The sequence below is a fragment of the Molothrus ater genome, chromosome 7 (assembly GCF_012460135.2).
Source record: "Molothrus ater isolate BHLD 08-10-18 breed brown headed cowbird chromosome 7, BPBGC_Mater_1.1, whole genome shotgun sequence".
NCBI classification, from domain to species: domain Eukaryota; kingdom Metazoa; phylum Chordata; class Aves; order Passeriformes; family Icteridae; genus Molothrus; species Molothrus ater.
In genome coordinates, this window is record NC_050484.2 from 22,764,417 (window position 1) to 22,778,461 (window position 14,045).

The window sequence follows — 14,045 nt, forward strand, 5'->3', positions numbered from 1 at the left end:
CACTCACGGGGCTCCCAGATACCTGCCCAGCCTCACACAGCCTCCCCGGCCAGGACCTTGTACCCAATGCCCGATAAGGGCAGTTAATGATCAGCACTGGTGTCCCAGAGACATGGCGTGGGACATCCCTGGAGTGACACCTGGACAGGATCCTGCCTGCCCCACTGTCCCAGGCTGGCCAGAGCAGACACGTCCTGCATGCATGGTCCCAGACACCCCAGCAGGGTCCTGCTCAGGGCTGGACAGCTTGGCCTGCACCAGCCTGAGGCAGGAGCTGGCACTGTTCTGTCACTGGCATGAAAACATACCAAACCTCCCTCCAGTGTGCTGCCAGCAGCCACAGTGGGCTTACCAAGGTCTCCCCACCCGTGGTCCTGGCTGGCAGTGCCTGGAGGAAGTGTTGAGAGAGAGCCTGGGATGGTTTGGACCCAGCTCTCCACAGCATCATCCTGCCCTGCTGGGGGACAAGGCAGACCCAGGGGGTGACAGGCAGGGAACAGAAGCAGGGCAGGAGGGCTCAGTCCAGGAGGGCAAGCAGACATAAAGAGCAGCCCAGCGGCGAACCTGGAGCTGATGCAAGGTGTGCAAGTTCTGGGATGTGAAATCCAGTGCCAGAGCACAATGCCAGTCCTGGCACATGTTGTGCCCTGGCTGGTGCTGTGCCCAGTCCTCCTGCCCGTGGCTGGTGCACAATGCCCAGCACCCCCTGCCTATGTGCAATGCCCAGGATACAGCAGCACCTGGCTGCATCGTGCCAGGGCGCTGTACCTGCCGTGCCACGTCAGTGCTGGCTGCTAGTTGCCTTGTGCAAAGCTCCACCAGGCACAACACCTGGCACCCAGTACCTGCTACATGGCACTGGGCACCGCTGGTGCCACTTCCAGCACCCGCTGCCTGGTCTGTGATGCTGCTGAGCAGTCACCACTGTCCAGTACTCGGTGTATGGCTCATGGTAGCCGGTGTGCTGCACCGAGTACGTGGCACGCTGCAGCCGGTCTCCACGGCCCGGTGGAAGGTGTGCCGCAGCCGGCACACGGCGCACGGTACGGACTGCCCCGTGCCCGGTCCCCGCTGAGCAGCAGCGCATCCAGAGCGCAGCAGCCGGGGCCAGTATCCGTTGCGCAAGGCAGCGGGTGCGCGACTCTCTCTTCCCGGTGCGCGGTACCCGGTGCGCGATGCTCGGTCCCCGGTGCCGGTGCCCGGTCGCCGCCCCCGCACCGCCCCCCGCACCGCCCCCGGTGCCGCCCCCCACCACCCTCGGTGCCTCCCCGCCCCGCCCCGTCCCGTGCGCTGCCGACGGAGCATGGCGGGCCCGAGCGGCGGGGCCCGGTGGCCGCTGCTGCCGCTGCTCCTGCGCCCCCGCCCGCCGCCGCCGCGCAGCAGCCCGGGACCGCCGCGCAGGACCGGGGGCTCGGCGGCAGCGGCGGCGGGGCCGGCGCGGCTGAAGGGACCGGAGGAGCTGCCGGGGCCGGGGCTGCTCCGTACTTTCGTCTGGCTGTTCCTGCGGGGCTACCTGCTGCACACGCACCGGCTGCAGGTGCGCCGGGGCAGCCCGGCCCGGGGCTGCGGGCGTGCGGGGCTCGGGCTGCGCGGGGGCCTGGCGACCCTGCTCGGGGGCGTAGCGGGGAGGAAGGTTCGGAGGGGTGCGTGGGATGGAGGGGCTGCCGGGGGGGCTGCAGGGAGGGTGCTGGACCCGGGGGGCTTTGCAGGGGAGGGAGTGGGTGCGGGCTGGGGCCAAGGGGAGATGGGCTCCAGGGAGGGGGTTAGCTGCCGACAAGTGACGGCAGGGAGTTGAGCGGGGGCGGCAGTGCCGGGGAGCAGAGGGGCTGGGCGGTGGGGGGCACCCGGCGCCGTAGGGTGATGCTGGGGCAGCAGGCAGAGAGGAACCAGCAGAACCGAGTGACCTCCGGAGGGTCCAGCCAGCCCAGGGCTGCTCCAGCATCCCCGAGCCGGCCGGGCAGCTGAGGGCAAAGGTTCGGGGGCATCTCACAGGGTCCTGGCATCCCTGGGCTCCCGGCTGTGACAGCTGGAGGGAGCAGCGGTTTTGGGTGCAGGTGACAGGGCAGGTTTTTGAGCAGATGATACAAGACAGGGGAGGGGTAGGCAGAGGTATTTGTTTTCTTCTGTCAACACTTCCTCATACGTCGGATGAAGCAAGCAATGGGCTTGGCTGGCTGCAAGCCAGGCGGCATCTTCCAGCACCCTGGAGCTCTGACCAGCCTGAGAAGCGTGCGGGATCAGGCCTCCCTGGCATCTCAGAGCACCAGGCGCTGCTGGTTGGAGAAGGTGCTGTCACAGGACAGTGGGATTTTGGGGTGTAGACACTGGAGCTCCCTCCTGCCCTTGGGACACAGCCTGGCTTTGCAGAAAGATGCTCACATGCTCTGGAGGTGCCTTTCCCCAGATCCAGGCAGCACTAGCTCCTCACAGCCCAGCTCTCCAAGGCCTGCACTGTGTCAGGTCCTGGCTGCCAGCAGATGCTGGTCGGCAGGCTCCAAGCCGGGGCACAGCTGCCCCATGCCCGCGAGCTGCCTGCATACCGGGGCGGCCGTCCCTCCCCCTCCTCCTGCCACCATGCACGAGGAACGAGGAACGAGGAACGTCTCCCCGTGGTGACGAATCCAGCTGAATCCAGGCACAGGCTGCGATGCAGACAGTCACCAAGGGAGATTGTACCACGTGCATCCCCGCAGCCACGGGGAATGGGGACCAGGGCTTGCCTGCTAAGTCCCCTGCATCCCCCCCATGCTTGGACATGCTCTGCAGGGGCTCTGGCTGTGCCTGGGTGGGATGGAAAGTGGCCTTTGGACACGGCCCTGTGCAGATTTGCAAAGGGCTGCCCAGCTGCCCCCAAGGGATGCACTTGGAGGTCACGGTTCTCCCGGCCAGGGCAGCAGGCATGGCACCTGTGGCTGCAGACAAGGAGAGGGCACCTGCAGCCAACAGGGCCCAGAGCAGGGCTGATGCTGGTGAACATCCCCTAGCTGGCCTGTGGCCCCAGGGCCATGCCCTGGACGTGACAGCCTGTTCTGGGAGCAGCCCAGTCATGCCTTAGCCTGGTGCTGCCCTCCCACTGCTGATCATTAACCACCCTTACTGGGTGGTGAGTTCAAGGACTCACTCAGCAACTGTTGTCCCCAGGTTAAGCAGAGCCTGGGCCATGCTGGAAGCAGCAGGACTTAGCCCTGCTGGTGGTTGCTGCAATGGTCCTGCATCTCAGCACACTCCTGTGCTTGGCAGTTGTCTCTGTCCCTGCTGTCCCTTCTTGGTCGTCCTTCCCCAAAAGACCCACCAGGCTGTCTCTGCATCTCTGGGGTGGATGAAGGATGTGCCAGTCTGTGCTGAGGGGTCAGTGCCTGGTGTACTTAATGCTGGGAGAGGAAATGAGCCCGGAGACACCAGCCCAGGCCATCTGCAGAGCACTTCAAGGATGCTGCCAGCTTGGGGGGGGTCAGAGGCAGGTGCATGAGCTGAGGTGATGCAGAGGGGTCCATGGGATGGGTGCAGATAGGCTCGTTCAGGGTTGGGGCAGGGAGGATCTGACCCAACTTGTCCCATTGGCCCTGCCATGCTTTGTGTGCATCACAGGTGATATCCCGACGCCTTTATGGACCTATCTGGAAGTCAACCTTCGGACATTATAGGAACATCAACATTGGGAGCCCAGTGGTGCTGGAGCAGCTGCTGCGGCAGGAGGGCAAGTACCCCATGCGCAGCGACATGGCGCTGTGGAAGGAGCACCGGGACACCCGGCGCCTGCCCTACGGACCCTTCACCGAGTGAGTCCCGCCCTGGCTGCGCTCTCTGGGCCAGCATACATCTCCTGCCCCCTCCCTAGGTGCAGGGCCCAGGTGGTAGTTGGCATTACTCCCACTCCTGCAAGCTGCCTGTCCCCACCAAGTAGAAGGGCATGGCCGCAGCAGGCGGAATGACCCCTGGGATGGTTCCAGCCTGGGTGGGGAGTGTGCGCACAGGGATTGGGGAACTGCTGCCAGCCACTGCCCCCTGCCCGTCCGTGCCCCCAGCGCTGAACCTTGTCCCCATCCAGGGAAGGGGAGCGCTGGTACCGCCTGCGCCAGGTCCTCAACAAGCGGCTGCTGAAGCCCTCGGAGGCGCTGCTGTACGCGGATGCCATCGGGGAGGTGGTGTCAGACCTGATGGTGCGCCTGCGGGAGGAGCGGAGCCGCAGCCCCTCGGGGGTGCTGGTGGGGGACGTGGCCAACCTGCTCTACCGCTTTGCCCTGGAAGGTAGGGGTGTCCTCTCCCTCACCCCTGCCCTGTCCCACCATTCCATTCCTCCAGAGGTCTGGATGCTGTTTGTCCCCCACAGGTATCTCTTACATCCTCTTTGAGACCCGCATCGGGTGCCTCAAGCAGCAGGTCCCTGCTGAGACCCAGCGCTTCATTGACTCCATCAACCTCATGTTCAAGAACTCCATCTTTGCCACCGTCCTGCCCCGATGGAGCCGCAAGGTGCTGCCCTTCTGGGACCGTTACCTGGACAGCTGGGACACCATCTTTGCCTTTGGTGAGTGGTGATGGTGGGGATCCAGGGTGGTGGCACTGGGCTCCCTAAGGACCCTCAAAAGCAGGGCAGTCCCTGGCCAAATGTCTTATTGGCAGCCCTCGCTCTGTGAGCTCTGGTTCCTACTCTCTGTCCCTGCAGGCAAGAAACTGATTGACCGAAAGATGGAGGAGCTGGAGGGGCAGGTGGAGCGTGGCACGGAGGTGTCTGGCTACCTGAGCTACCTGCTGGCCAGTGGCAGACTCAGCCTGGATGAGGTCTATGGCAGCGTAGCCGAGTTGCTGCTGGCCGGTGTGGACACGGTGAGAGCCAGGCAGCTGCTGTCAGGGGATCCCTGCTGTGCTCCATGCCCAAGGGAACCCAGCATTGGGCCATGCTCCACCCAGCCCTTGCGAGCTCTAGCCCAGTTGGGGCTGATGCTCCACAAGGGCAAACCCTCAGGGATTGGTCAGTACAGACCCTGTCCTCTGCTCCCTGCCTCCCTCTCCCCTGTGCTTGCTGCCCCTCACCCCTGACTTTTCTGCATACCAGAGCAGGGGCTCTCTGGTGCCATACTGATGCTGTGCTTGGCACAAGGCTGTTCAGCTACTGGCCCCAATTCCTTCACTCCCCCTGGTGCTCCACTCCCCAGACCTCCAACACGCTGTCCTGGGCTTTGTACCACCTCTCCCGGGACCCAGACATCCAGGAGACCCTGTACCAGGAGCTGAAAGCTGTTGTGCCTCCCGACCGGTTTCCTGCTGCTGAGGATATCCCCAAGTTGCCGATGCTTCGGGCCATTATCAAGGAGACTCTGAGGTACATCCCAGCCTTGTCCCTGCCCTGAGGTCCTGGTCATCAGCTCCTTCTCCAGGGGGCATGCACCAACCAGGCAGGAGGCAAGGCTGGATTTCAGTCCCTCCGGACTGTGAATATCCACCTCCCCCCTGGGGAGCTGCTGAGCCTTGTCCTGCCCGTGTCTCATCTCACTCTCTCCTGGATCTCCAGATGAGTTCTGCTCCCCCACTAACTCTCTCCATATCCCAGAGTCTACCCTGTGGTGCCCACCAATGCCAGGGTCTTCTATGAGAAGGACATTGTCATCGGAGACTACCTCTTCCCCAAGAATGTGAGTGGGGGCCGTGCTGTGGGGACCCCCGCTGCACTCAGCGGGTCATTAACCCCCAATTCCCCCCTGCAGACCCTCTTTGTCCTGGCGCACTACGCGATGTCCCATGATGAGACCTACTTCCCCGAGCCCGAGCGGTTCCTGCCCCAGCGCTGGCTCCGGGGACACGGCTCCCCTCACCACCCCTTCAGCTCCATCCCCTTCGGCTACGGGGTCCGCGCGTGTGTTGGGCGCCGCATCGCTGAGCTGGAGATGCACCTGGCCCTTGCCAGGGTAAGTAGGGATCCCTTCACTTTGGGTGTCTTGCCATGAGCTGGGATGGGTGTCCCAGGGAGTACTCGAGGCACTGCCAACCCCTTCTCCCCACAGATGATCCAGGCATTTGAGGTGCGGCCGGACCCCCGTGGCGTAGAAGTGACGTCTGTGTCCCGCATTGTCCTGGTGGCTGACAAGCCCATCAACCTGGAATTCATCGCTCGCCCGGGAGCCCCCTGACTGCACGTCCACCCCCACCCTGGGTGCCAAATGGAGATCCCCTTACTGCCCCACAAGGAGGACAGGAAGGCAAACCCCTTCCCTGGCCAGCTTGGGCCAGGGGGCTCACAGCCCCACAGTGGGAAGGGTGGGGGGGATGAGAGATTGCCCCCAAATCACCCCTGGGCCACTAGTAGCCCCTTGCCCAAAATCAGCAGGAGGCTAGGGGAACTGCTGTGCCTTTGACACACTGCAGGGGGGTTGTGTCCCCCCCCATACCGTGCCCAGCTGGGCTGTGTCAGGAACCTGGGAGCTCTTTTGGGGCTGGGGGAAAGCAGGGAGGGGGCTTGCAGCCATTCGGTGTCTCCTTCATCCTGTCCTTGTGTAGCTGCGCGTGGATCTGTGCCCGGAGCCAGGACATCTGGGTCCTCTCTGAACAGCTGACCTTGGCCTCAGAAACTTCTCTGTGCCTCACTTTTCCCCTTGCCCTCAGGGGAGGGTTGAGTGCTGGTGGTGTTTGGGGTTTGCACCTTTCCCAAGGGACAGAGCCAGCCCTGGTCCTGGGAAAGCACAGCAATAACACATTCCTTGTGATGGGAGGAGGCCTGTCACCACCCATCACTGGTATTGCATCCCCTGGAAGAGCCAGCCGGCTCAGGAGGGGTGTTTAGTTCCTGGGACTTTCCACTGTCAGCCATTATTGCACTGAGATGCTGATATGGGGTAACAGGAATGGCAGGGCTTGCTGCAGGCAAAGCAGGAGGAAAAAGATCAGCTCAGCATCCCCTACCCCCAAGCCAGGACCATTGCAAGGCTCACAGCTGGTAGCAGCCACAGGCAGGGGATGCATTGCCTTTTACCCAGAGACCTCGAGGGATGGAGCATGGGACATTTTTAACAGTGAACCCCTCATAAGTTCCTTCTTCTTGGACTGAGGGAAGCAGCAGGCAGAAACCTTGCTGGTACCAAAGCTTCTGTCCCTCAGTGTGTCCTGAAGGGATCTGCACAGCACCAAGATGATTAAGACTGCATGCCCTGTGTCCCCATCCCCTTGGTTCTACCCACATGTGCCGAGGTACTACTCTGCTAGTGCCAAACTTGCTGGCAAACAGCCAGTACCCCTTCCCCAGCCTGGTTCTCTCCAGAGGAGTCATGCCCAGCTTTACCCCAGAAAGGCAAGAGGCAGTTCTTGGATCAGGCTGTTTTGTTACAGCAATGCTGAACAGACTAACAAATAAATAAATATCCCCTGCCCACCCCAAAACGTGCACAGGGTCTCCATGCAAGTGCCCATCCTGCTGCCAGCTCTGGCACAGACTGTGCCTCTGCCAGAGAGCCCCAGCCCCATGTGACCCTAAAATAAAAAAGCCTGTGTGTGCAGCTGAGCCTACGCTACCAGGCACCGAGCACAGACAGCGGGACTGTGTTCACTAGGAGGGAGCCACAACAGAAACGCTCAGATCCATCAGCAGGATGGCAGAGGGTGGCCAGGTCCTCTGCCCAGCTGCAGGCATGTTGCAGCCCCTCAGCACAGTGCCCACTGAGCATCACTGTGTGCTCACTGGCCGGAGGCACCCCTGGGTCCCATTTTCAGTGTTTCTGCCTCTCCAAGACCAGCAGGATCTAGCCCTGGACTCAAGACGAGCCTGAGGACTGGGGTGAACAGGCATGTCCTCCCCACAGAGAGCCTTCGGGCCCAAGCCTCCTTCTCACAGGTCACGCAGGAGATCCCCAAGTCAGACAAGACAGTGGCATTTCCCTGGTGTCTTCAGAGTGAGGATCGATCGATGCCTGTGAGGCAAGAGAGCGTGTGAGACCATAACCTCCAATCAGTGCTGGACTGGCCACTCTGTGACATGGCCCCTCCAGCCCTCCCAGTGGACACTGGGGTCTTTCCTCCAGTCCTTGCTTGTATGCAAGCCCTGGGGTAGGAGGGAGGGAAGCTTGGCTGGCATGGGACATCTCAGTGGCCCCCTGCAGCTCCTGATACAGCCGCCCCTGTGGGCATCAGGAACAGGGTGAGCAATACACTGTGATCGGGGGAGGGGGGCAAGGGGGATATCCCATTTGTGGCTAACACACACCATCCCCAGTCCCCTTCTGTGCAGAGCAGGTGGGCATTGCTGGGGGAACTGGTAGGCACAGGCCTGTCCCAACCCATTGCCCACCACCATCCCAAAAAGCATAATTACCTTTGGGAAGCAATTGGGAACTGGAGCCAGCTCCCCCCTCCTCATTTCACCCCTAAAGAGGTGCCACAGTGGGTGTCAGGACCATGCCCATCCATAGCCGGTGAGGATTCACCAGGCAGTGGGTGAGCAGAGCTGGCTGCAGGTGGCCAGGCAGTGTGGTTCCAGTGCCACCTGGGAGTGAGCCCTGTCTCTGGAACAGACAGTTTTGGGGCTGCTGCAAGTGGAGGGGGTGGGGGGCTCTGCCAGCTGGGGCCCATGGGCTGGCCACATTTTGTTTATGGCTAGTGGTGGGCAGCAGGTCTGGGGTGTGTGAGTGGGGGTCTGTCTGCTCTGTGTCCTTTGGGAATGGCACTGGAGGTGCTCAGGTCTCAGGAGGAGAATGAGGCAAGATAAAAAATAGGCCTTTATCTTGGGGTGCATCACACCCCAAAACCCTCATCTAGCCCAAAGCCCAGGGACCTGCAAAACCTGCATTCCACATGCTGCCTGAATGGGATTCTGGCAGAGTGTCTCCATGGAAGGTGCCCCCATCCTTCCTCACAGTCACCAGGGATCCCCTGTGATCCTTGTGTACCCCTGGGACAGGCAGTATCTGCGTCCTGCTGTCCCCACCTGGGCACCCAGCGCTACCAGACCCCAGCCCCAGCCTCCTCCATCCCCCAGGACCACTTTGGATGGGGCAGAGGCAGGTGACCCAGCAGCAGGGAGGGGACAGGCACACAGCAATGAGGGGGTGGTGCCTACCTGAAGTGGAGAGAAATTGAGGGTGCAAGTGGAGAGAGATGGAGCACCGTGGGCTAAGAGCTAAGAGCATCAATACCTGCAGGAGTGAGCACAAGGGCCTGCAGGATGTCAGAGAGGGAGACGATGCCCCGTGGGTAGTGGTTCTCATCCACCAGAACCAGGCGATGGACCTGTGGGTGCAGGCAGAGCATCACGGGCAGGCTGGGCAGCTGGCAGCCGTGGCTGGCACACAGCACCCCGGCCACTCACCTGCTCCTTGGCAATGCGGTCAATTATGTCCTCCATGGGTTCGTGGGGGTAGCAGGTGAGAACCCCCTCCAGGCAGACAGTGCGCTGCTGCAGCGCCTCCCTCACACTGATGTCCAGGTTGTTGTAGGTCTTCTGGGCTGCCAGGTGCTGTGATAGATGTGTCCCCATTCAGCGCCCCAAGGTGTCCTTGCACCCCATTGTGCCACCACAGAAGGGACACCGAGCCCAGGAGATGCACAGAGCAGATGTGCACTGGCACATGCATGACACTGCATGTGGGGTGGGTTGGCATGGGCACAGACAGGTATAAGCACCCCACCAGTGCATGCAAGGGGCCAAACTTGAGCCTGGGCATGCACACATGCAGGGTACTCACAATGACATCAAACCGCGAGTACAGGCCAACCACCTGCCCTGCAAAGAGAAACAGTGCAGGGGCTGCAGAAGGGACCACCTGCCATTTTCCTCCCATACCCAAGGGGCAGCCCAGGGGCCAGGAGAGGGGTTCTGGGCAGGGATGGTGCTGGAGCTGCTAGCAGAGGGAGATGAGGACGTCACTTTTTCCCTCCCCAGGTACCAGCATCATTGATGACAGGCAAGGCAGAGACACGGCGATCCACAAAAATCTCCAAGGCAGTGTAGACTGGGGCAGACTCAGCCACGACGGCCAGATCACGGAAGGTGCCAATGCACAGTTCCTGCACTGTTTTCTTCAGGAAGCGTGGCTTGGGGATGGTAGAAGCCTTCAATGGGACAGGGCAGGGCTGGGCTGGCACCTGCATGTACCTTGACACCCTTGCCTGTGACACCAGCCACGAGTGTGCACAAACAGCCCCAGCACTCACAAAGATGTGGAGGAACTTGAGGATGCGCTTGTGCGTTAGGATGTGCAGGACATTGCCCGAGACAGGCTCAATGACAGGCAGGCGGTGGATCTTGTGCTTGATCAGGGAGTAGACAGCATCGAAGAGGCTGTGGGTGATGTGGACATCATTGTGGGACAGGGCTGTGTTCAGGTGCACACACACCCCACTGCAAGGGGTGTGCTCTCCCCCAGTGGACAGGCTCTCACCTATTGCTTGGAGAGATGTAGACCAGTGGCTGGAGGGAGCCCTGCAGGTACACCTCTGCCAACGAGGAGAGCTATGAGAGGAGGTCCTCCAGCCCTCTCTTGCAGCCCCACAATCCCAGAGCCCACCTCCATGCCCTGTGTGACAACATCAGCCCAGCCACCCACATGATTTTTACCTCTCCAGGTCTCAATCTTGTGCTCTTCCACCTCGTAGATCTGCACCTGGAGGCAGGGAAATGCCCTGGTCATGGTGGCTCTATGGTGGCACTCTGAGACACTGCCCCCTTCCTTGGGCATCGTGCCCCATCACCCAAACACAGGGATTACATTTTGGGGGCAGGGGAGCAAGAAGTGGATGCTGGTCTGGCTGGGAATCATCCCCTGGTCATTGTCTAGCGACTAAGAAGGGATCAGGAGTGGTGGGGACAGCCACTCCCTGCGCCATGTGTGTCCCGATCCCCCAAGCCCTCCTCATGGCACTCACCAAAGGTGAGCGGTAGTAGCGGTGGAGGATGTTGATGAAGTCGGTGATGGTGAGCATCCCTGTGGAGACACGTGGGGCTGGCAGCGCTGCCTGTACCCGCTCTGCCAGGCAGGGGATGGGGCCAGGCATTGCTTCTGCCACTCACCCACAAAGCTCTGCGTCTTGCTGTCCCAGAGAGGGGCAGCACGAACCCCGTTGGCCACCAGTGCCAAAAAGGCTTTCTTGATCTGCTGGCAGAGTGCAGAGGGGTTCAGAGGATCCCCAAGCCTGCTTCTTCACTGCCCATCCCCACTCATCCCCCAGGTTATCACCTCCAGGGAGATGTCAAAGACAACAAGCTTGCAGCTGGTGGGGATGGCATCATAGCAGCAGTGGCTCCTCAAGAAGTGCATATAGACCTCAGCATCAGGGGTCTGAAACTCGGTCTCTGGGCCCAGCCCGAGTATCTCATTTCCCAGTGTGAAGGTGACAGGTCTCCTGTATTCTTCCTCCTCCTCTTCCTCCTCCCCGGTGCATACAGCCTTTGGAAACCCTGCAGGCGAAGTCACCCCAGCCCTAGCCAGTAAGCTGAGCTGCTGGGTCTCAGCTGCTGGGACTCAGCACCCTCCTGCCTGGGGAGAGCAGGAGATGCTGCCGACAGAGCCCCCATTCCCTATTCCACAGGGGGAGCACATAGCAGTTCTCCAGCCTGGGGCAGACTCCAGCTGAGGAGAGGGGTATGGGCAGGGTGGGCAGAGGACCAATGCATTTGTCACATGGTAAGGCAGTCCCCCCTCCTACACACCTAGACTCTTCCTGCTACCCACCTTCCTCCTCAGGGCACGCAACAGCTTCCAGCAGCGCCACCTGAGAGGGCACACAGTGAGCAGGGGTCAGCAGGAATCAACCCAATCTTTTCCCCATCCATGGATTCTGCCTGCACCCACCCAGTTGCTCTGGCCCACCCAAGCCAGGCAGAGAGAACTGTCTTTTCAGGGTGGGGATGTGGGCACCCCCCACCAGCCCAGGACCCCCAGAGCCTGCAGTCTCCATGCAGCTCCAATCCAGGACACCCAGCTTGTTCTCCTGCTCTGGGGAGACAGCAGGGGTCTCCAGAGCAGGACAAGGCATGGATGGCAGGACCTCCTGCCTTCTCTCTCTGCTGTTGGAGCCAAGCATGTCCCACAGTGGCTCTGCACCCATCCTCTCCCAATCCCAAGGTGTAAATTCCGTTCTCACTTCTTCCCGTGCAGAGAGCCTCGCCAACCCCACTGGCCCCTCCCGGGGACCAGGTCCATCCCAGGAAACCTATACTAACAAAGCAGCAGCCCGAGGAAGGGAGTCCACGGGGCCGGATGGCTGACCCCGTTCCCCCAGTCCCCAGGACACCCTATATAACACAGCAGCACATGCAGAGGGAAGAGCTACCCCGCCCACAAACATTCCTGACAGAGACAAAGTTTACAGGCCACCCTAAAATAATGAAAGCACAGAGAAGGGACCACTTCCTAAGGAGCCTAGAGCCAACACAGAGAAGAGACCCTGCACCACCTGGCCCAGCCGTTCCCAAGGGGCTTGGCACAGCTGGGACAAGGACGTCCTTGTCCCCAGGGCTGCATGTCCGTGGGAAGGGGCCGGTCAGTCGCCCACATTCTCCCGCCCCCGGGGTGGCCTGTCCCCAGTCGGGGGTCTGTCGGGCCGCGCCCCCCACCCAGCCTTACGGTACCTGGGACGCGGCGGGGCCACGGAGCTGCTCCATGCTATCTGCGGGGCAGCGCTGCTATTCTGGGCCCGCGGCTGGCGTGGCCCTGGCAGATAGAGTGTCAGCGAGCAATGCCAGCCATGCCCCCACCGCCACCGCCGCGGGGGGGGGCACGGCCGGCACCAGCGAGCAGCGCCCGCAGCCACCTCGCAGCCTCGGGCTGAACTAGGTGGTGGCGGCCCCGGGGGCAGCGCTGGCCATGGGGACCCGAGGGAGGGGGCGATGGAGGGATAGCTGGGGGCAGAGAGCGGAGGGACACCCCGCTCTGCTCCCCCCGCCCTCCAGGAGCGGTCCAGCCTGCCCGGTGCTGCCCGGCCCCGTCGCGGTGGGGGCACAGCGTTCCCCCCCTCCACGGGGATGCTGGAGAATGGCTGGATCCAGCCACGGGCTGCGTGCATGCGGACCCTTTGTCCTCAGCGCTGCCCAGCCCTGCCTGTCCCTGCCCGGGATCCTGCTGCAGCTCACTGTCCGCGGTGACCCTGCTCCCACGGCGGGGACAGCCCGACCTGTGGGGTAACCTCCTTCCTTGCCGCGGGGCCATCCCCTCCTGCTCGCCCTCTGCCCGCTCCCGGCTCCGATTTCTATTTCTGGGAGGCTGTGGGCTGGCTGCAGGGTTGGTGGCTACAGGGCCAAAGGGACAGCTCTCCGGCTGCAGGGGACAGCTGGATACGGGCCCATGGCGGGGTACAAGGAGTTCCCTGGTGCTGCCTCACAGCAGGCAGGAAGAGGAGGGACGAGCTCGGTGCTGGCTCACAGGGTGGTCCAAATCCCGCAGTGGTGCAGGGGCCCATGGGGCCAGACCCTTACAGCTGTGCTGTGCAGAGCAGCCTGGCTCCAGCCTGGCCATCGCGGGTGCTGGCAGCAGGGAAGGGAGCAGGCATCTCCACTTTCGGAGGCTATTTTCAGGTGCTGGAGAGAAGCCGAGGAGAGATGAGATTGTCACCAAGGAGACCAGAGAAACAGGGCCCAGTACTGGGAAATGGTGGGCTGTGAGGAGAGGGGAGGGAAAGGCTCTCTAACAGACCCAGGGCCCCCACATCAGTACCTCGTCTGGGCCCCAAGAACCTGCCCATGCACCTGGCCAGCATTCACCTACCATATCGGGGGGACAGAACCCTGAACCAGCAAGGGCCAGCTTTGGGCACCCAACCCTTCCTACCCCTCTTGTAAGGTTGGACTGAACTGCCCCCCTTGATTAATGATGCACGGGATAGTCTCTAAGACATAAGAAAGACTCCAGACCAAAGCAGTTATGCTGGGATCTGCTTTTTCATGCAGGGGAGTATGTTTACCTGCCACAGGGCAGCAAGAATTACCCAAAGGCTTGGGAAGGACAGGGAAGTGGGGTGGTAGCACAAACCCTCCCTGTATCAGAGCCTAGTGAAGCATGGGAAGGGGTGAGCTTCCCACCAGACACAAAGAGGTCAGGCAAAGGAAGGTAGATGAGAACCAGAAA

At 61.7% G+C, this 14,045-nt stretch overlaps 2 protein-coding genes across 3 annotated transcripts; one reads left to right on the forward strand and one right to left on the reverse strand.

Annotated features, from left to right (window-relative positions):
• Positions 1 to 1,298: 1,298 nt before the first annotated feature.
• Positions 1,299 to 6,566, forward strand: LOC118688965 (sterol 26-hydroxylase, mitochondrial). The gene is made up of 9 exons (XM_036386945.2): positions 1,299 to 1,537; positions 3,589 to 3,779; positions 4,049 to 4,248; positions 4,331 to 4,528; positions 4,667 to 4,827; positions 5,157 to 5,323; positions 5,552 to 5,633; positions 5,706 to 5,906; positions 6,003 to 6,566. The coding sequence occupies exons 1-9, from the start codon at positions 1,304 to 1,306 to the stop codon at positions 6,126 to 6,128; spliced, it is 1,560 nt and encodes a 519-aa protein (XP_036242838.1). The 5' UTR covers positions 1,299 to 1,303; the 3' UTR covers positions 6,129 to 6,566.
• Positions 6,567 to 7,387: 821 nt separating this feature from the next.
• On the reverse strand, positions 7,388 to 12,614 carry PRKAG3 (protein kinase AMP-activated non-catalytic subunit gamma 3). 2 transcript variants are annotated; one of them, XM_036386948.2, is made up of 13 exons: positions 12,554 to 12,614; positions 11,655 to 11,694; positions 11,160 to 11,380; positions 10,994 to 11,075; positions 10,849 to 10,907; positions 10,541 to 10,586; positions 10,365 to 10,419; positions 10,138 to 10,264; positions 9,870 to 10,035; positions 9,669 to 9,706; positions 9,293 to 9,439; positions 9,044 to 9,213; positions 7,388 to 7,898 (listed from the first exon to the last, which is right to left on the reverse strand). In XM_036386948.2, exons 1-12 carry the CDS (start codon positions 12,584 to 12,586, stop codon positions 9,097 to 9,099), a joined length of 1,131 nt encoding a protein of 376 aa, XP_036242841.1. In that variant the 5' UTR covers positions 12,587 to 12,614; the 3' UTR covers positions 7,388 to 7,898; positions 9,044 to 9,096. The 2 variants fall into 2 exon arrangements, with proteins under 2 accessions (XP_036242841.1, XP_036242840.1); XM_036386947.1 differs by lacking the exon at positions 7,388 to 7,898 and having other exon boundaries at positions 9,151 to 9,213; positions 9,293 to 9,706.
• Positions 12,615 to 14,045: the final 1,431 nt, after the last annotated feature.